The sequence below is a fragment of the Gobio gobio genome (assembly GCF_949357685.1).
Source record: "Gobio gobio genome assembly, chromosome: 3".
NCBI lineage: Eukaryota > Metazoa > Chordata > Actinopteri > Cypriniformes > Gobionidae > Gobio > Gobio gobio.
The window spans coordinates 63,580,818-63,603,405 of NC_137099.1; the positions used below are offsets into that span (position 1 = coordinate 63,580,818).

The 22,588-nt window shown below is 40.8% G+C and overlaps 1 protein-coding gene across 2 annotated transcripts in view; it reads right to left on the reverse strand.

The window, feature by feature from the left end:
• Window positions 1-15,797, reverse strand: part of LOC307123015 (sialic acid-binding Ig-like lectin 14) — a 38,724-nt gene extending 22,927 nt beyond the window's left edge. Inside the window, exons 1-8 of one of the 2 annotated variants that reach the window (XM_079811386.1) lie at window positions 15,736-15,797; window positions 10,921-10,986; window positions 10,469-10,825; window positions 10,131-10,379; window positions 9,795-10,043; window positions 9,637-9,709; window positions 4,739-4,784; window positions 4,510-4,581 (exon numbers count right to left, since the gene is read on the reverse strand). In XM_079811386.1, the coding sequence (XP_079667512.1) occupies window positions 4,510-4,581; window positions 4,739-4,784; window positions 9,637-9,709; window positions 9,795-10,043; window positions 10,131-10,379; window positions 10,469-10,825; window positions 10,921-10,963 (1,089 nt within the window). In that variant the 5' untranslated portion in view covers window positions 10,964-10,986; window positions 15,736-15,797. The remainder of the gene's footprint in view (window positions 1-4,509; window positions 4,582-4,738; window positions 4,785-9,636; window positions 9,710-9,794; window positions 10,044-10,130; window positions 10,380-10,468; window positions 10,826-10,920; window positions 10,987-15,735) is intronic. The other variant, XM_079811387.1, reaches the window with a different exon arrangement.
• Between the last annotated feature and the right edge of the window lie 6,791 nt (window positions 15,798-22,588).

Below are 22,588 nucleotides of genomic sequence, written 5' to 3' on the forward strand. Positions count from 1 at the left end.
CATTGCCTCCATCCTATGATTTTTATAATCGACCGTTGCTATTTGCCAGAAAATAAGTCGCACCTGAATGTCATGTTGAGAGAGACGCGCGCGTCGCATCGTTGTTAAAACTGCATTTTATTATTAGCCTACATTCAGAATTAGTATAAAATACAGGTAAATAAAATACAACAACACTATGTGCGTTCTACTTGCCCAACAAATCAATTGCAACCATTGACCATTGTACAAAAGACCAAGCAGAATATATTTTAATTTTTTTTTAGTTTAGAAGTTTTATTTTGATAATAATGTACTACGCGTGAGTCGCCGGCGCCAACGTGATTTCTTTTCCTCAGCAGAGGAAATAACTTAATTTATCATCATAGGCTAGTGATGAGTAGGACATAATCATCTTCGTAAAATGTATACTTTTATTTGTGTACATTCAAAATGACTACAATATGTCATGCCTTTGAAAAATAAAGAAAACATCAGGATGCGGTGCGCGTCTCGGTCTCCTTGAACATTTGGCGCACACAACAACATTAACCAAAATACAACGAATACTTGACGAAATTACTTTTAAAAGTTTAGATTATTTTACGTTAAATGCATTATTTAAGTCACTTTGGAATAAATCACAGCATGTTTCATGATAATCTATATTTTAATTGTTATTGCATACTCTGATTTGTACCACAATGTCTTATTTCTGTTTTGTACTTTGTAATTGACCTAATAAAAAACATTTTTTTTTTTTTAAATCACGATAATAAAATAAAACGTGACGGAAAATACTGTATGATATAGCAAATTCGCGGACCCCCTGGCACTTTGCGCAGCACTGAAGCCGCTGGTCTACACAGGAGAAAGCCCTGTCCAGGCTCTGCCCCGGTACGGGTTGGGTCGAGCCATTTGTTAATCTGGTTGTTTGATGAATAAAAGATGAAATGTAGCTGCAATAAACGTGCTCATAGCAGCGCAGGACTATTATTCTGCTGTGCGGAACTGAGGAAGAACTGATGACGGATAATTTGATCTTCGGCTGACCAATCAGCAGAAAGGGGCGTATGATTCCCGCCCACGTCTAGAAATCGAATATTAAAGCCATTTATTAATTTTCCACCTCTGAACGAAAAATGAAAAATGAAGCTGAATTCTTGTTTTTCGTTTTGTTTTAAAAACCCGTTTCTATAAGGAAAATCGAATGAACGAAAAAGTACACGGACCACAAAAATCCACTTTTTCTTCAAAGCTAAATTTTTGTTTTATTCTAAAATAAATTATTAAACATTACAACAGGATCTTCTCTCACTTAAACAACTCTCAGAAAATAAGTGTTCTGTGCCTGGAAAGAAGTCGAAATAACAAATAACTGAAAATCAGTTGCTTTATGAAACAAAACAATATAAATTGACCTTTTCCTCTTTTTTACTAAAGTACAAAAGATCCTATGAATGAACAAACCTGAAGTGTACAATACTCCTCCAAATAATAGTTCAGTAATTTGGGTAATAAATGTTGCCAGCTAGGGATGTCAAAGTACCAAAATTCCAGTAGTCGGTACCGATACCATAAATGTTATGGAACCAATTTTGGAACCACAGCTAAATGTTACCACAGCTATATATAAATATTATTATTATTTTATTTATTATTTATTTAATTATTTATTTATTTTTTATTTAACCATTTAAATTTTTTTATTAAATGTATTAAGTTTATTATTTATGATGATAATCATTATAAGTAAATAATATGTAAACATTTAAAGGCTGTATGCTGTTTAAAAGTAAACATTGTAAAAAAAAAAAAGATCAAGTGAAAAATAATGAACTATTTAAGCATAATGATTATTAGTAGTAAAGACATGTTATTATTACATAGAGCCGGCGCTAAATCTACAGTAGGCTTCAACAGTAGCCTGATATATTCTGTCAATTACATTTCATTTTTTTTTTAAACACTTGAGTGTCTGTGTTCATGATATGACAGTTCTCTCAAATGAAATGGTAAATTCTCATGAAGTGACGGTTTATGCGTTTGGTGTAATTGCTTTGGTCTTTTGGCTGCTTATACCAAGGAAAGATAGGAGAGGCTGCAGACCTGTGGCTCTGAGCTCTGGCCAGCTTTAGCCGTTTTACCTTTACTAACGTTACCTTCTTCAAGCGGGGCATGTTCTGCGGGCTGATGGAGTTTTAAGTGTCTAATTAGGTTTGTTGTGTTGTGGGCTTTCCTGGTGGTTCCCCGTGGTTTATTTTAACCTTACAAGTTTTACAAATGGCATAATTCGTGTCTTCTAGTGTTTGCATGCGGCTGTGAGCGCGACTGTGGCTCTGACGTCAACATTGCGGGCGCGCTCGGGTTCACAGCCGCGTGTAGACGGATCGGCTCAAAATCAGAGACACGTGAGACTGAAAATCGGCCACCCACATGGAAAGAACCTATATGAGGATATATGCACATATATGAAACCTATATGCAGTTTATATGCACATATATGATAATATATATGCTGCATATATGTGTATATATGCCACATATAGGCAAAATTGAGGTGCATATATGTGCATATACAGGCCATATAGGTCTCCTGTATTGCTTCTTTATATCCACATATAAGCCCTATACATACAAGATATGTCCCCTATATAGCTCATGGCAGGATGTGGTTATTTTGTAGCTCACCTGCATTTGAAGTCAGGCTCAAATGTATTTGTTCATTTTTTTTAACAGTCCTTCCCATTGATTTGTTTTGTCATTATATCATAAATGATTTTTTTTTTTTTAATTTTTACATGTATATTTTTCTGACACTATACTGTGTTGACTTCAGAGTGACATCGGGCCCTGACCACCATTTTCATCTGGCCAAACACAGTGAGAGACAGGTTCTGTCATTTTGTATGTGGCCAGCTGAGAGAGATGCTGCATTTGCACCTGAATCAAAACTTAACTGTTTTTTTCTAACAAGATAAGTATTCATGTATTAACGTTGAATATTAAGAGAATATTAACATTAGTCGCCAAACAGATGATTAATAATAAAAGGGGTCGCGCATAGGCGCAGAGTTGTTAACAATCCTGCACCGTCATTCATAGTTTTCTATTAAACGACACAATTTGTCTTAAAACGTTAATGTATAATGAATTCACCCTAGGCTGCATGGAAGAGTGTGTATAGACATTTAAGTATTTTTCTTTCTGTGTAAAGTCTGTGTTTATGGAAATATGTTATATAGTGTGCGTTTTTTTTCCCGTTTGTGCAGTTTTAAAGCAAAACACATCGATGCCACTTTTTTCATTCTTGAAGTGAACTTTTTTTCTGTATGGTGATTTAGATTCACTGTTTTGCATCGCCGCCTTGAACATGAGAATGCCACGCGCCTGGTGCGCGACATATGGCGCTTCATCAAGAGCGCAAACACATAGAGCAGGTCTTGCGCTTGAACGGATAAATATGCATAAAGGTATGCCAAAAATAGCGAGTATCATAGTTAATACAGTCGGCTACGTCTTCAGATGAAATCGGATTTTGGATTCAACATTGTACATTTGGTCTTAAAGTGACCGCACCTCCTTCAATCTGTCATTAAAGTTAATTAAAGAACAAAAGAAAAAAATAACACCCACTGATATCTTTACTGAATAACTTTTGTAGTTTAACATGCATTGATCTATATTGAATTCATATAAAGTGAAGATTATGAAGTTATTTTACGTTTGAATATTCAATTTCTGTACCTGAAATAGGGCCTACTGTTAGACCTCAACCTTCATTTGAAGCACTTCATTCTCAGCACTGTTCTCACTTTATGGCTGATTGTTCACTTGTATTCAATAATGTTTAAAATGTATGTAACCTACTAGCCACTTGTAGTTTTTGCTGCAGAATATTCGTTGGAATCAAGAATTGTGAAATATCTACAATGTTGGTTGTTTATTTATTAGAATACAATGTTACATCGGTCAAAACAATGAAAACAAATAAACATTTCACGAGTTCACACGTACATCAAATTAAATGGAGTAAAGATTATGCGTATTTGGCGTGCTGTCCGGAACCCAGAGTACCCCCCCCCCCCATGATAAAGATAGTCTAGAACTAGACTGTATTTTATATGGATTGTGTTGACGTCTAATGAGTTTAATAAATCAAAGTGAGGAGATGGGGTGGTGGAGGGATGCTAAAAATAAAAACGGTCAACGAAAGAAGGTGAATATGCTGTATATATACACACACCTCTTATCGTTGATTAAATCGATTGGCTTGATGTGCTCCACATGTGTTTAATTAGGTTTAATTATCTGAGGGTGCTCCTCTTGGGTTTGATTAGGTTACATTATCTGTTTAGATAGGTTTAATTATCTGGACGTGCTCCTCCCGAAATTAGTTACTAAAACTTCACTTCCCATTGTATTCTTTCACGGATATGGACCCCCTTTAGTAGCCTTGGCCACCCCATGTATAAAAGCCTAGTTCCGCCACTGCTAAAGGTGAAGGAAATCCTCAGTTAAAACACTTACCATTGCGTTCCCATACACAGGATCATTCAATTCAACATCACACGCTTGTCGTCTGTCATGATGAAGAACCATCTTTGCCATTAAAGAAAAAAACAGAATAGAGAAAAAAAAAATTCTATTACAACTCACTAGATAAAGTCACAACCACATTCAGACTTTTTTAATCTTTAAGTTACTAGTTCATTTAGCTGATCAGTAAACAACTGAAAATCACATTATTTTTTCTCACCTGAGTCTCCTGTGCAGCATTTCTCTTTTTCATCCACCTGCTTCCCCTTTAAAGACAATGATTTGACACAATTACAACCAATCAGAATGCATTTGATGTTTAATTAACAGTTATGATTTTGAACCAATGAGATTCCCTTTAAAGGGAACTCGCGCTGCATCGATTGACACTCTGCGTGATTGCGTCGTGAAGCACGAGTGAAATCAGACCAATGGTGAGATGAGACGTCAGAGGTGAATGATGTCATGAACCAGGAACTATAAAGCCAGTCCAAACAGAGAAGCGCTAGCTTTATTGTGAGTTGCTCCCGCCTGACGCTGTCACGTAACAAATCTGCTTCAAATGTAAAATTAAATGAATTGCTCATTACAACATTGAAATAAAAATGTAAAGCCTGTGCATCAGGTGTCTTTTTCGATTGCATGATGTCATTATGTTGTCTTGCCACCAGACAATCGATGCATTGCTGCTCAGGGTTTCGAGTATCCATGCATCTGTGCAGTAATCTCAGATAACTTAATCCAGATATTTTAATCACATCCACAAATTTGTTTGAAGAACCAGATTAGCCAGAGTTCAAGTATCACACTCTAAAAAGAAATGTGTTAAAAATGACATATAGTGTGTGTGTGCTCAGGGACAACACATGTTGTGTAGATTTTAACACATTCCACGAGTTCACACTTACATATAATATATAGAGATTAAATTTAAATGCGTATTTGGCGTGCTGTCCGGGGGGAGGGCTTTGAGCTCGGAATCTGGCCTGAACCCAGAGTACCCCGTGTGTGTAAGTGGTTAGAAATAAAAGTGTGGAGAAGGGGTGGTGGAGGGATGATCATAAAAAGGTAAGACTGCTGCGTATATATATATAAATACACTAGTGTTCGACCGATACATGGGGCCGATATTTGCATTTTTACGTGTATCGGCATCGGCCGATACAAGGCTGCTGCATTCGGCGATATTTTTTTCCCTGCATTATTTACAGACAGGCGTCCACAGGCAGCTCTGAGCAGTTCATGCACTGCCCCTCCCTCACTAGCAGTGCTGGAATCTGCTCTTCAAGACAACGATACGTTTTAAACTTTCAAAGCATCTTGTAACGGTTTGACTTCGTTGAAATATTGCCAAACACTTTGAAAGTGGAAACACATTGCTCTATATGTGCTTGCAACTATAGCTAAACAAGTTTGTGCGTCCAAATGGAAAATGCAAATGCTGAATGCCTCGTCTATAAAACTGCTTGCCATTGTATTTAGGGAGCTGCAAATAGCTAAGTTGTAGGCTATCCGTATACATACGGTAGCTGTTACGAACACTGGTCATTAACTAATGCCGACGTTGTTCTGTGGTATTTGTGGGAGTTTTATTCAGCGACCACCTGGCTGTGGTTTAGACGCATGTGGTGTGTGTGTGTCTCCAGTGTTTCCCACACATAGACTAAGTCGCGGTGGTGCGCCACAGAATCAACACCGGCCACCACATATTGCGATACATTTTTATCCCGCTAAAGCCTTATTTGATGTGTGAGTGATGTAGAGAGACTGACTGCTGCGCTTGTGACAGGTCGCATGTGTTACTGAGAGAACGAGCAGAGAGAGCCGCTCCTCCGGCCGCGCGTGCACTCACCGTCTTCAAACTGTCTTGCTCTCCCTCCCTTGCGCATATTAATCAAAATCAATTAAGAATTGACTCAATGGTAAAAGGTCGGAAGGCCGAAGTTTCACATGGTGCATTGGGAGATTTTTTTTCCTGAACTACCGCTGGTGTTGCTCTACAAGAGATAGGTTAAGAGTTAAGTGCACCTAAACATTAAATGACTGGGTTGTAAATAGTTGGTTACTTTTAAAATGAAGTATAGTACAGTCAGTGTGCACTTTATTATGCTGCTTGTTGCTACTGTGTGCAATAGTGTAATTATTTTATTTATGCTTAAATATTTATTTTCAGAATTTTAATTATGCTTAAATATTTATCTTCATAATTTATTTTAAGCAATGAACTCTTTTTGTACTTTTTTTGTTCTACCTTACCTGTTTTTACTATTTTTTTTATAATTACAAATAAATGTTCCTTTTTTAAATTGAGACTTGTAACATTGTTATCATCATGATCATTGTGTAATTTGTATGATGTAAATTGAGGGAGCAAAAGCAGTATCGGCTCCAAATATCGGCTCAAGAAAATCGGCAGCCCGTATCAGTCATTGGCTAAGGCTGATGAAAAAAAATCTGTATCGGCATCGGCACTAAAAAATCTGTATCGGTCGATCCCTAATATACACCTCTATTGTTGATTAGCTGAGTGCTCTCCACTTGTGGGCGGCAGTGGCTCAGTGGTTAATGTAGGTTGTCTACAAACTGGAAGGTTGGTGCTTCAATCCCCGGTTCCACCTGACCAAGTGCCGAGGTGTCCATGAGCAAGACACCTAACCCCAGCTGCTCCCTACGAGCTGGATGGTGCCTTGCATGGCTGACACCGCCGTCGGTGTATGAATGGGTGAATGTGAGGCAATCTGTTAAGTGCTTTGGATGGCCATGGCCATGGGTCTGTTGAAAGCGCTATATAAATGCAGTACATTTAAAAAATCTGTATCTAATATACACCTCTTATTGTTGATTAGCTGAGTGCTCTCCACTTGTGTCAATCATCTGAACATGCTCCTCCCGAACCTTGTTAATAAAACATCATTTCATGAGTTCATACTTACATATAATTTCTAGAGATTAAATTTAAATGCGTATTTGGGAGGGCTTCGAGCTCAGAATTTGGCCCGAACCTAGAGTACCACCCCTTACACTTTCCAATTTACTGAATTTTTGGAAACTTTCCACTTTCTCACTGCGTCCGCTGGGAGACCAATGCTCGATGGACGGAAGAGAGAAACCTAAGTGCTCAACCGGGAGAGTTCTCATTGCATCCTTTGTGAGGCCAATGCTCACTGAATGGAAAAATAAAACAGGAAGAGAGAAAACACGAGTGTTCAACCGGGAGATTTCTCACTGCATCCGCTGGGAGACCAATGCTCGATGGACGGAAGAGAGAAACCTAATTGCTCTACCAGGACAGTTCTCACTGCATCCGATGTTAAACCAATGCTCGCTGAATGGAAAGAGGAAAAAGGTAAAGAGCAAATGTGAGTGCTCAACCGGGAGAATTCTTGATGTGCGCCTCGACAGAAAATACAAATGTGCATGAACCAGCAGAGCTGTCTGATACATTTACCAGAATTCAAATGTTTGCAGGTAGTGTATGTGTAGAAATGCCCTCCTCCATAGGACAGCCCGAGACTGTGGGAGAAAGCTGTGGGGGAGTGCTTTACTTCTGTAAAAAAGCAATTGAAAACTCGGAAAATGAAAGAACGCGGGATGAATGTGTGTTTGTGTTTTTAACCCTTAATCGTCCCTTGGGGTCAGGCTGACCCCACTGGACTTTTCCTCCATTTTTTAAAAGTGTTCCCTTCATCTCAGGGCCATGAGACTCAGTGACTTTTCTTAAATAATCTATCTAAACATGCACAAAAAATCTGGGCTTGATTTGGTTGTTCTAAAGGTGTGTAAAAAAAAAATTACCGTTTAAGTCCCTCGGGGTCAGATTGACCCCACATTGAAAATGAATGGGAAAGTGTAAAAAATAAAAAAAAATCACTTTTTTTGTCAATTTTTTTTTACTAAATCCAGTATAAATCTGAAAATGTCCACATTTATATCAAGGTCTGGTCCTAGAGCATAAACACAAAGTAGAACGAACTTTCTGTCTCATACACACAGGCACACACACACACACACAAACACACACATGTGTGTGACTGCAACAGAGAGCATTTTTATAGAAACTGGCAAATAAAATCAACAAAACTGGCATAAATCTGAAAGATTTTCATACATAAATGAAGTACTAATACTAGAGCACAAATGCAATATGGAACAAGCATGTTCACTGATACGCACACACACACAAACACAAACACAAGTGTCTGGAGCATTTTTTTTGGATTTTGGCAATGAATGGGAAAATGTAAAAAATGCTTTTTTTTTCACTTTGTTTGTAAAAAAAAATCAACTAAATCCAGTATAAATCTGAAAATGTCTACATTTATATCAAGATCTGGTCCTAGAGCATAAACACAAAGTGGAACGAACTTTCTGTCTCATACACACACGCGCACACACACACACAAACACACACATGTGTGTGACTGCAACAGAGAGCATTTTTATAGAAACTGATATAAAATAAAATCAACAAAACTGGCATAAATCTGAAAAAATTCCATACATAAATGAAGGACAAATACTAGAGCACAAATGCAACATGGAACAATCATGAGAAAGAGAGGGAAAAGGGCAAATAAAAGAAAGATGAAAGGCAGCTTAACTTTTGCATAACCTCCCTATGGACCTCTATTGGATAATGTGGTCATTGCACTCTCTTTCTCTTTAACTATAATTCCTAAAGTTTTTCCACAAACCTACAGATGGCAGTATTCTATCCCTAACACATAGAGCAATGTCCAAAAACTATTTATATTTATTTAAGATCATCATTCAAGTGATTTTTTCATTAAAAAATTATTTTTAATGAGCCAATTTATGACATAGTTAAGTATTTGTGCAGTAAATAGGTAAAAAACTACCAAATACCCACAAAAACACAGCATAAATGTATAGTTGAGAAGTAAATAAAAAAAATTATATATAGTTTTCCATGTAAAAAAATTATATTTCCTTATGCAATCGCTCTGTAAAAGTTTGGGGTCTATCTGACCCCAAGGGACTCAAACGTAAACCCTACTTGAGGGGCGATTAAGGGTTAAGGGTAACGTTAGCATGAATTCTCAACCTTCTGACTCAGTCACTCATTCACACACATAGTAGTAAAGACACATATCCTACCAAATCAGCATCATGATGATCACTGCAGCTCCACAAACCACTCCAATGGATATATATAATATCACCGGACGTCCTAAAACCAAGACAAACGATTAAAACATCAGAAAAAAATTACTTGCTTCACTTTAAGAGTAAAGTAAATTTATGAGCTGCTCTACCTTTAACAGTCACAGTTACAGCGTCTGATCTCTGAGATCCATGTTGATTGTGAGCCTGACAGTAGAAGCGTCCACTCTGTAGTGCACTGAAACTCTGTCCAGATCCAACAGCTGAGGCTTCATTCTCCTTAAACCAGCTGAAGTTCAGAGCAGGAGGGTTTGAATCACTGCTGCAGCTCAGAGTCACTGAATCTCCCTCCACTATTACACCAGATCCACTCATCAACACTGAGACTTTTTTTGAAGGGTCTAAAAGTGACAAAAATGAAAGCCATAAATAATCTCATTCAAACACAATCTCCAATTTTTAAAAATAACAAATGAATCTGTACTGACACATGACATTGAGATGAACTTCAGGAGAGATGTGATGGTGTCCGTGTACAGCACAGCTATATCTGCCTGCATCCTCTCTTCTGACTGACTGCAGCAGGAGTTCATTGTTTCTGTCTCTTCTCTCAGTTAATGGCTGTGAGTTTCTGGACCAGATGAATGTTGCTCTGTCAGTCAGAGTGCAGCTGCTTTTACATGTCAGACGGACTGAATCTCCCTCTGTCACTCTCTCAGGAGACTCCACCTGAAGATCTGAACACAACACACACATTATATCTAGTGCTGCTGTCATACACTGATTATTATTCAACATAATGCACAGAACAAGAGATAAACCTCACCAAACTCACCTGTGACAGTAAGAGTCACTCCTGGAACACCAACCCATTTCACACCAGCTTTATCAGTGATGAATCTGAAATAGTACTCGTGTGAATCCTTCAGTGTCACATGACTCAGTCTGACGGTGCAGTTCTGCTGTTTATCTCCCAGATACTGAAGCCTCTGACTGTATTCAGGGTCATTAGACAGATCTGGAAGCTCATCATTAACTTTTACCAGTGTTTTTGTCCAGAACACTTTCTTGATCTGATGTCCAGTAGGGTATGTATAAGTGCAGTTCATTATCACTGTTGAGTTCTTTAGTGCACAGATGTGTGAAGGACTGTAAATCACATCCTCTGTCTGACTATAAACCCCTAAAAAGTTCACACTAGACAAATTAGCAGCAGCTTGTGCAAAAATGCACTACGCAAAACTTCCTGAGCATTTCTGAAGTGTTGCATTGACTCACCGTGAATCATGAGCAGAACGATCAGAGGAAGAGGAGGAGCCATTCTGACTGACGTCACTTCAACACCTACAACAAATGTACAGTGGCTTATTTTTCAGCTTTAATGTCAGCATGAAACATAATAAATATGAGTTTGTAATTGTCCAGCATCTTTCCTCGCCCCCTTTTGATTGACAGCACATCATAGACAGTAGAACGCTGCTAATGATGGCCTTTGTTTTCATACTGAAAAAAAATAAAACACCTTGGTTGACTTTTGTATCAGTTTTGTATGCTAATGTTTACAGTAAATGCTGTGAGACTAGTTATTACTCTCTGGTGAATATTTCTCATGGCAGGCTTATTTTTTAAAGGGGTGATGAATTGAGAAATCAACTTTCCTTTGAGCCTTTGGTATATAAAAGTTAATCGTCAAATAAGAATATCCTGTAAGTTTCAGAGCTGCAAACCTCCTTGTTAGTCAAAGTTTTGAAATCCAACGGTAATTTGGAAATCCAACGGTAAAAATCACAGTACAAAAGCCTTTTTCGAGAGAGCATTACATTTATTAATTATATAAGATGAAGAGCAGTGACGTTTGATGGTGGAGAGACTTTTGGAGGACCCAGAGGATGTTTTGTGCTTTGATGATAAAATGCTTGTAAATAATTACAGACTCCCACGACACATGATTTTGCAGTTAGTTGGCGAATTGCGACCAACATTACAGAGGCCAACGAGCCGTCACGGAGCTTTACCGGTCGTTCTTCACTGGCATAAAATTGGACGATCGATATTCGCAAATTTAAGTACCATCTCTAAAGTTACATACGACATTGGTACCTACACATTTCTAACTTCAATAGCATTTGAAAGGATTATGTAAAAGGTGTGCATCATACCTGACACCTAGATGAACACTTTACAGTTGGTTTTGATACTGTAAGTAATTTCTTTCACATGCTATTGAAGTTAGAAATGTGTATATCAATGTTGTATGTAACTTTAGAGACATGCCCTAAATTTGCGCATATGGAATGTCAAATAACATCAAACCAACTTTATGCCAGTACATTCTTCAAGTGACTAACGCCTTATACTTTTTTTTTTTTTTTTTTTGCAAAAGGTGATTTATAAAACAGGCTTTAACTTTTCAACGGAGCTTATCAAAATAAAAATTTTGCCGCACTGGAATTAAAAGCACGCCGTTGTTTCTCCATTTTGATTTTAGGCTTACCTCAGAAGCAGTTTGCGCGTTGTTGGTTGCTTGGTAACAGACCTGACAGTTGATTACAGTTGAACTCGATGGAGAGGGTTAAGATTTCCTAACTACAGATAAGATGATATTTTGGAAGATATGAAAAGAATCCTAAATCAAGTTAAGATTTGCTTCTGTAATACGAAATTATGAAAAATCCTAGATTAACTTATCATATCTTAAATTAAAGGGGTGGTAAACCACGATTTCACTATTCTAACTTTAGCTAGCGTGTAATGTTGCTGCTTGAGCATAAACAACATCTGCAAAGTTACAACGTTCAAAGTTTAAAGCAAAGGGAGATATTTGCTTTTAAAGAAATCAGTTTCTAAGAACTACAGCAAACGGCCAGCAGGCGACTACACACATTCCTCCAGGGTTGGTGACATCACCAGGCTCAATATTTACATAAACCCCTCCTCCGAGAATATTAAATAAGGGGGGGTGAGGCCATTTTGTATCGCGGCGCTGTTGTGGTATAGTAGGCTGGAGTGTTGTTGCCGCGATGCTGAGGAAACGCTGTTATTTTCATCCGGATTGCAGGTCTGGGGTACTTGCTCTGTTCAGCCTTCCTTGGGACGGGGGTGCGTTGCAGAGCGTTTAACACACAGCATGTTATATGCACGTGTGTTTGAGTCAGCGGGGAATCAGGCGCGCGCAGGGCTCCCTGCAGAGGAGATCTAACATCTAAGCACATCTAACAGAGGAAAACATCCACCGTCTTCGCGATTTCAATGCCAGATTTGCACAACGTCAGCTGCGTGAAAAAAACACTGCCGGTGCGTGGATGCACGACGCGCGCGCTGCACATTTCACGGAGGACAACACAAACTTCCACAAACTTTGCGAGGTCAATACAGGATATGCACCACGGCTTGTCCTGAAAGCTGGATTTACAAACAGAAGCTGTTTACGGGTCACAACCTGTAAGTCTGATTTATTTTTCATCGATGTGTTTTCCTGTAATAGGTTGTAGCAAGGAAGTAAACAGATGACAACACTGTTCTGCAAACCAGTCTGTTAAATGCTCATTCATACTTAACGTTATCCGACGAACACCTATCGTTACAAACACTAACGTTAAAATCTCAACAGCGAACCTGGCATTAGTGTAAATGATTCTTTGATTAGAGCTTTTATGTATTGTTTATCTACAGGCATGCTAAACATGGTTCTGTGTGTGATTTGGCTAACTTACTAGTTAAAGCCAGTGCTTAGTGTTCGTTTTGGGTTAGTTCTTGCGACAGATATTTGGCTATAATTGGATTATAGTTCTGATTCGGGCTCATATGGTTTTATTGATGCCGTTGTTTCTATGACCAAAGCACAGCCTCCGGTAAGGGGCGTGACGTTTCCGACAAACGTACACTAGGCGGTTAGCGAATCACAACACACTGGGCCAGCTAACCAATCTGAGCCCACTGCGTATTTTTGAGGGACTGGCTTCATACAACCCGGAAAGCATCAGACCGTTTTACAAGGAGGGACAGAGCAGTGTAGAATAAAGGTCAAATATATGACAAATAAGGCAATTTTTTTTTAAACGAAGCATGAACACATGTTACAGTGCACCCCACAAACACAATCAAGCCTTCAAAAGAATGTGTTTTACCACCCCTTTAAGACATAAGATAGAACATTTCTGTAATACGCCCCCAGGCCCAGAAAATGAGAGCTCTCACAATATGTCGACCATTGACGTATTAGGACGCAGAAGCACCGCCTCAAGCCTGCCCACCGACTCGTGGAGCTAAACGATGCAGAATTGATTGTAAACAAGATTGAGGTCGAGACTGGATTTGCAGTAGAGTTGTTGCGATTCCGATACTAGTATCAGAAATATCACAGATACCACAACAAATTCTGGCTTCGGTATCGGCAAGTACTTGAACCCATGTACCGATCTGATACCATTTTCTTAAACAAGACCTAGTTATTAGGTCCCTTCTCTACGTCCATATTCACAGTCTATGATCACTATATGAGGAAATGAACACGTAAACTGTAACTTCATGAGAATTGACCGTTTCATTTGAGAAAACTGTAATATAATGAACACACTGAAATATCATCACGGCAACCCGTCAAAATAAAAGTTCGGTTAAATTTTTTTTTTAATTGACAGAATATATTAGGCTACTGTTGTACAGTAGATTTAGCTACGTCTCTAAGTAATAATAATACGTCTCTACTAATAATAATAATGCCTAGATGGTTGCTTATTTTTCACTTGTTTTGTTGTAAAGAATTATTTTAATATTACTGTCAAATGCATGTCAGATAATACAAATACTGTAATAAATGCAGTAGTTCACTGTATGTATTTGTTCATGTTTTATTAAGGGATAAGTCTGAAGCACACCATAAAATAATTCTAGCAATTCATACAGGGCTAGTAGTTTATACAGCTGTATATACAGATACACACCCAGGTATCGGATCAGTACTCGATATCAGCCGATACCCTGAGCCCAGGTATCGGAATCGGTATTGGGAAGGGAAAAAGGGTATCGGAACAGCTCTAATTTGCAGACATATTGAGATTAAAACACAATGCTGTGCCTTCTATATTGGATCCGACAGGAACGGTGCATCACACTTATGTGAGTAAAACATGTTCCCTTTCAGTCGGTCATGTTCGGCGTACTTCGGACGTCTCCGTTCCCTCCTTCAGGGAACGAGGGTTACCATACGTAACCGAGACATTTTTTTTATATGTGTTAGTATTGCATTGTTACAGATTGTTTGATATCTATAGATTACATACCTTAGCACACGGTCACAGGCTGGAGAAGGTGTTATTGGTTCATTCGTGATCAGACTCTGACTTGTAACGCCAGCTCGCAAAGCCCAGTGGCTATGTGTTTTTTAGGCGGGCTATCACCGGCCAACCGACGTGTGTGTGTGTACGGTTTGCGGTTATATTCACTGATGATCGGACGAAATGATACAGAAATAACATTCCAATCAATCGCAGGTGGATGAGAGATTAATCATTGTGTTTGTTTGATAAAGACATTTTGCGAGCCCTGGCTGTGGGCTGGGTGATTCATTCCAGTTGCTGTTTGCCACACGCTGTCACTAACAAGGGAGCAGAAGCTAATTAAATATGCAAATATTATCCAATCCTAGCCGTGGGCGTTTACTTCCAAGTCTTCAATGCGGCACGCCCATCAAAACCAACCATTTTTCAGAGAGCCTCAAAACCAGGGCAGAAAATAGCTTATTACTTATTCATTAAGATGTTTTTGAATGTAAAAACCATGCAAACGTCATAAGTTGACCTCAGACAACAGTATAAAAAAATAAAAAGAGCCCAGTTCATGACACCTTTAAAAGCCACTTCCTGTATAGAAACACACATTAATATACAGTATAAGTTTTTGAATTTTTATTGAGGTGTTCATGACCAGCATACAAAACACTGCAAGAGAAAACATATTTGTGCTGTTGGACTTTTGATTTTCAACCATATAGTTACTGAGACACAGCCCTGTGATAACTAGCCCCAACCAATCTCCCATAAATCCCCCAAACTTAAGATTTCTGACAGAACATTTATAAAATCATGCTCTTACCCGTTTCACCAACACCCGTTACCAGTAACAGCACTACAAATGATCAGGCTGGAAACAGTATTGGTGTTTTCACACCTAATGTCACGTGATTCACACATTATATTTGAATATGAGCCTATGACACCTCAGCTAGTGCAGATCGAGCGGAAGAAGAGTCTTAGCTGATGACATTAGACTAAAGACATGAAAGTTAAACTGAGACAGTTAAACTGTGTCAGTCCATAAAGATGCTCATGAAATAATGCTTTCAAATTTGGGAATATCTATATTCAATCAGTTTCAAACTGCTTGAATAACTGTGCTTTAAATTGCATATGCAGACCAACTATCCTGGAATGGGAACAGCTGGATCCGGGATTGTAAAACACTGGAAGGTGTTGCAGTGGCAGTGACGTCAAAAAACACGTTTCATCACCAACTGTGCTTTTGATAAACCTCCAATGCATTGATTGATTAATAGTAATCTGGTGAAGGAAAAAATAAGAATGGATAATTCTGTCAGTGTTCTTGAAAGTGTTTCTCTAAACATTTTTTATAATCCCCATCAATCATTATCAATCTCTCATAATGTCTCGGTTACTTCTGTAACCTTAGTTCCCTGAGTAGAGAACGTGACACTGCGTCACCGCTTTGGGAACGCCTCTGCGTGATTGCGTCGTGAAGCACGTATGTCATCAGTCCAATAGAGAGACGGAACGTCATAGACGGGTGACGTCATCGACCGGAAAGTATAAAGCATCCCCGGAAACACTTCTGTAAAAAGGATGAAGAAAGGCGCTCGCGGGCATGCAGGGAGTATGGCAGGTGACGCAGCGTCTCGTTCCCTACTCAGGGAACTAAGGTTACAGACGTAACCGAGACGTTCCCCTTCAAGGGAACTCGAGCTGCGTCACCGCTTTGGGAACGAGACTAACCACGCCCCCATAGGAGCTGGATGCCCGCCTGTGACTCAGGAAGCGAGCACCCGAGCCCCCGGAGTAGTGTCAATATCTAGTTCATAGAACCTGACGAAAGTGAGTGGTGAGGACCATCCCGCTGCATCACAAACATCCTGCAGGGAAGCCCCTGCCAAAGAGCCTGAGAGGCCGCCATACTCCTAGTAGAGTGGGCCCGGACAGCCAAGGGAGAAGCCTGCCCGGCCGCCACATAAGCAAGTGAAATGGCCACAACCACCCATTTGCTCATTCTCTGCTTAGAAACGGGTCCCCCTCTCGAGGGTGACCCGTAACACACAAATAGCTGTTCAGATCTCCTCCACAGGGCAGCTCTTTGGACATAAGTATCTATTGCACGAACAGGGCAAAGCAGATTAAGTCTTTCCTGGTCTGACGTCACGAAGGGCGGAGGACAGAAAGCCTGAAGTACAATCGGTCTCACAGGATAAGTGAGAACCTTCGTAACATAACCCGGCCTAGGAGACAGGAAGGCCCTGGCCTTACTGGTATCAAATTCCAAGCACGAGGGTGCCACCGAAAGGGCTTGTAAATCTCCAATTCTTTTTAAAGAAGAAATAGCAAGCAGAAAGATAGTCTTAAGAGTAAGAAACTTCTCTGAAACATCCTCAAGCGGCTCAAAGGGAGCCTCGGAAAGGCCTTGAAGCACAATGTCAAGTCCCAGGCTGGCACCCTGGTGCGCACAACAGGTCTTAACCTCAAGGTTCCACGGAGGAAACAAGTTACTAAGGGGTGTCGCCCCAAAGAAACACCACCCAAAGGAGTGTGGTAAGCAGCTAAGGCCGCCACATACACCTTCAGTGTGGAGGGAGCTAACCCAGCGGAGAATCTCTCCTGCAGGAACTCCAGCACCGCACTCACAGGGCAGTTAACTGGATCCCACAGGCGCTCTCTACACCAAACGGAGCTGGGCCCCCTCAGAGGCCAAGCCCACAGCTTTCACAACTCTGGGCGAGGGTGTACGAAGACACCGCCCGCCTAAGAGAGAAGGTCCTGCCTGAGCGGAATCTCCAGGGGAGAGCCGTCGAGGAGAGACACAATGTCCGAGAACCATACTCGGCCTGGCCAGTACGGGGCTACTAGCAGAAGACAGGCCCCATCCCGGCGCACTCTCTCTAGAACTCCCGGAAGCAGAGCGATCGGGGGAAATGCGTACAGGGGCAGCCTCGGCCACTCCTGTACACCATAGCGTCCAGTCCGAGAGGAGCTGGAGGCGTTAGGGAGAACCACAGTTGACAATGGGTGTTCTTGTGTGTTGCAAACAGGTCCACTTGGGCCCTGCCGAACTCAACTGCCACTCATGGTCGCCCCCCAGCCCGTAAGGGAGGCATCCGTGCTCAGAGATTCCTGCTGGGACGGTGCCCCCAGTAACGGGCCTAGGGCCAGAAACCGAGGATCCTTCCACATGACCAAGGAGCGGAGACATTGCCGCAAAACCTTGAACTCCCGAAAGGTATTTCCCCTCGGGGAAAAACCTCTGGTTTTGAGCCACCACTGTAATGGTCTCATGTACAACAGGCCGCACGGAATGATATTGGACGCTGCTTTGTGAACGTGTGGGGTGAAAGAGCGAGACCAAAGGGAAGCACCCGATACTTATACGCTTCTCCCTTGAAAGCGAATCTCAGGAACTTCCTGTGCTGTGGAAGGATGGAGACATGGAAATGCGCACCTTTGAGATCTATCGTGACAAACCAGTCCTCGGACCTGATCTGAGACACGATCTGTTTGAGTGTGAGCATCTTGAACTTGAGCTTCCCTACGGCCCGGTTCAAGACGCGCAGATCTAAGATAGGGCGCAGCCCTCCATCCTTCTTTGGCACTATGAAGTACCGGCTATAAAAGCCTGACTCCCTGTCTGGGGGGGGGGGGCCTCTCTATCGCCCCCTTTTGCAGCAGAGTCTGTACTTCTTGAGACATAACCAGAGCCTGCTCGGGGCCCACCACTGTGGGTAGAACCCTGTTGAAACTTGGAGGAAGACATCTGAATTGAATGGCGTACCCAATTTTTATGAACCGCAGGACACAACGAGATATATTTGGCAGATTCTCCCACTCTGACACAAAATCTACTAAAGGTACCAGCCTGAAACGGCGAACCGGCAGGGAACAACTGGCCCGACAGGAGGGGGCGGGCCATCCTCGGATGACTCGCGAGGGTCCTCCACGTCCCAGCACTCGGGCGGGGTTGGTGGAATGACCCTGTGAGGGTGCAGAAGGGATCACCCAAGCAAACAACACACATTAGATGTGTATCCCCGCTTGTGATGTAACGTGAGCAGGGAGGAACACATCTAACAAACTGCTGTTCATTCGCTGGAATAAGTAATGTTAGAAGAAAAAATGAGTGTAAACGATCTTTGCCGTGTTGTAAAAAAATTATTTAAGGATACACAGAGTACTTACCAACACGATCATCATTTCTGAGAGAAATAGTAAAGGTGAGCGCATATACAAACAAGTTCTCTGTTTAGGATTAGAACAAATTCAACCCAAGCGCCTTTGATGACGTGGATGATTATGTTACTGTTTATCATCTGTCCATCATCGTCTAAAGCCCGCCCTGTCAAATTCATTGGTCCGAACAGTTTCTGTTCGGGCATAATTACTCCTCTATGGATCACGTCCAGACCGAACTGCCCAAGCTCAAATGTTTTGGGTGGGGCTAAGTTCGGCTGGCATCCAGGCTAGTTAAACATTAAAATGAGGCTAAAAAGTGTTTCTTCAGCTTCAAAATGTTCATCTAATTGCTATTTTTATTATTACACAGCTTTTTTGGAATACTTGATTGTGATTGATCAATCGTGACTTTCAGTGGTCAAATATTTATGAATAATGACCGTTGCCCTTAACAATACTGTGTAATGGCAACAAATGTACAGTGACTTATTTCTGTGAAATTTACATGTTTTAAACTCTTGTAATTTGTATACTACTATACATAGTAAACATGTAAATATTGTTTAATTCTCTGTTTTGAAGCTGGTGTTTATTTAGATTCAGCCCGGCTCATAGCAACTGGTTAATTTAAGCACACAAGCCCTTAATTTCCTCTTTCTTGTCAGTGCAAATTGAGCATCATCTACAGTACAAGCTGCTGACAAATATAGTCGTGTGGGTTAAGATTTTAAGAAGTAATGACCCTAAATGGTGACAATGGTGACAGACCAAAAGCTTCATGCCGCAATGCATGCTGGGAGTCATGGATGAGTTTTGTACTATGGTGGCACCCAGCATGCATTGCGACATGAAGCTTTTGGTTTGTCACCATTGCTGAGATTCATGAGCTGATTCTTGATGTCTGTGTTTGAGACAACAGTTATTCGAGACAATTCAGCAGTGACTGTGCACATTTGCTCGTAAGCTACGCGCACATGGCGACCAGTTGGATTTCCATATAGAGAAAAGAGATCCTCTGCATGGGGGAGAGTTTGCTCTTTTCCCAGTTGACGCGTAGGCCCATCTGGGAGGGAGGTCTGAGCACCAGGTCCCTGTGTTCGAATAACTGATCCCGAGATTGAGCTAGAATCAGCCAGTCGTCATGAATTGGGAACCCCATGTTGCCTGAGAGGCACAAGGGCTCCCTCCGCGACCTTTGTAAAGACACAATGAGACAGGGACAACCCCAATAGGAGAACCGTGTATTGGTATGCATTAAGTAAAGAGAACCTTTGCACGGGGGAGAGTTTGCTCTTTTCCCAGTTGACCCAGAGCCCTAGCTGGCTGAGGTGTCTGAGCACCATGTCCCTGTGTTTGCACAACTTGTCTTGCGACAGGGCCAGCATAAACCAGTCGTTGAGATTGTTGAGTATGCAAATGCTGTGTTCTCTCATGGGAAGAAGGGCTGCCTCCACGACTTTTGTGACAGGTACAGTCAATCGCTGCAAACCATTCTCGGGGACAGATGCATTTGAAAAGGACTTAATTTCGGCTGGAGAGACCGGATTTATTGCATCCTTCGCCAGTAGGACTGCGATTTCTGGCTGTAAGACAGGAGCATCCTTGATCATCACGGAGGTGAACCGAATGCCCCTAAACTTGATGGGATGCTGGGCAAATGGAATCACATAGGTGAGTCTGATGGTACGAATGAGCCAGCGAGGCAGGTTGGGAAAAGTTAGCCAGGCTCCCAGTGACCGTATAAGTGGGGTTGGAGGGACCTGCAGTGGGGCAGCAAGGTGGAGGGCAGGAACCCGACCTGGAAGGCACAGTGTCCTGGAGTGGGGTCTAAGTGTGTGGTGCAACACTTACCTGCCTCCGCGGTTGGGCAAGGGTGTGTGAGAAAGCATATTGTGTATTGAGTTTTCCACCCGGTTTGGCTGCCCCACCATTAAGGGTAGTGAGGGGGGAGGAGGCATCAGACCTGTTTCAGGCAGAAACAGATTCCATGATCTGGTAACCTCTTCATGTACTTCCACCTCAAGCGTTCCGGACATGGGGGAGGCCTCGACTCGAGGAGGTAATGCAGCTGAATTTTCATCCCTGGAGGAGTCCCACACTCCGAGGCAACGATCGACCTCCTTGACCCCAATCGGTCAGTTCTGACGTAATGTTGATCGTGACTGACTGATAGGGAACAGTGCCATTATTACATTGCTACACAGCAAAATTAACTCAGTTAAAATAACTCTGCTCAAAGTGAATGATCTCATTAACTTTATCACTGATTCAGAGTTTTTTTAACTCTATGTAGAGAGGCACTATATGTACTCTGAGCTGAGTTAATTTAACTCTGGGGATTTTGCTGTGTAGTGAGAAATGTCATGTAGCTTTTCATTTGTTAAACTATTTTAATGATAAAGTCGTCAGAGCAGCACTGACAACACGTTTCTATATGTGTGCGTGTCTGTTCTGTATGTGTGTGCATTTGCTTTAAAAAAAAAATCGGTGGCAAAAACATGGAAATCATTTGTAATTTTATGCTATTGTTTAATATATTTATTTGCTTGGTCAGTGTCTTTGTGGGTTTTGGTTCTTTTGCTGTTTTTGTCTGAAATAACTGAAATCATTTGGCATAGTGATATGGAACTGTAATGCAGTCAAGACCTGCTAGAACTACTTTAGCCATGCATTTCCCTGAACATAATTGCACACCTTAGAACATCCGTCAACCAATCAGAATCAAGCATTTAACAGCCCTGTAGTATGAACTAATTTATTGAATGAAAGATTAATTCATAATGTTAAAAACTAAAAGTGTAACATTTGTATTACACAGAGCATAGGTTTACAGTGACACAAACAATAACAACAAAAATCATATTGATAAACAATTAGCATTAATTATAAGCAATTATAATCAAACAAGTCACAATGCATTAAGCAAAAATATAATATTCATGATGGTATTATTTGCCAGCCACAAGCATTTGACTTCCACTTATCCGTTGTCACATTTTTTCAATCTTTTCAAAATACTCCAATAAATCCTCATCAGACTCTCCTGTCAATCATCCGAGGCTCCACTCATAGTCACATATGTAGACTGTAAAATATTTTGGTGAGCCATCATCCACTACAGCATATTTCTATTAGCCTGTGACAAAAATTAGATCCATTTACAAAGTTTAACCATTTCAAAATGTTTAAAAGGCAGATTTCATAGTCAGTCTCCAGTGATGTCAAGAGAAGACTAACAGAGTTGGACATTTAATAGCACAAGTCTAACTCTCAATAAGAAGAGATGGACACTTACGGTAAGATTCTCATAAATTGCAACATTCTCATACAGAGGGATGTTCAATTTAGGGGCGTTGGTGCAAGGACGAACAGCCTTAATGGAAGAGATATAGAGGAAAACATGAGAACCAGGAGAAAGAGGAAAACAAAACTAGCTTTGAAATTAGGGTAGGCTAGAAGAAAATGAGGAACACTTACCACCACATTCTCATACACATATG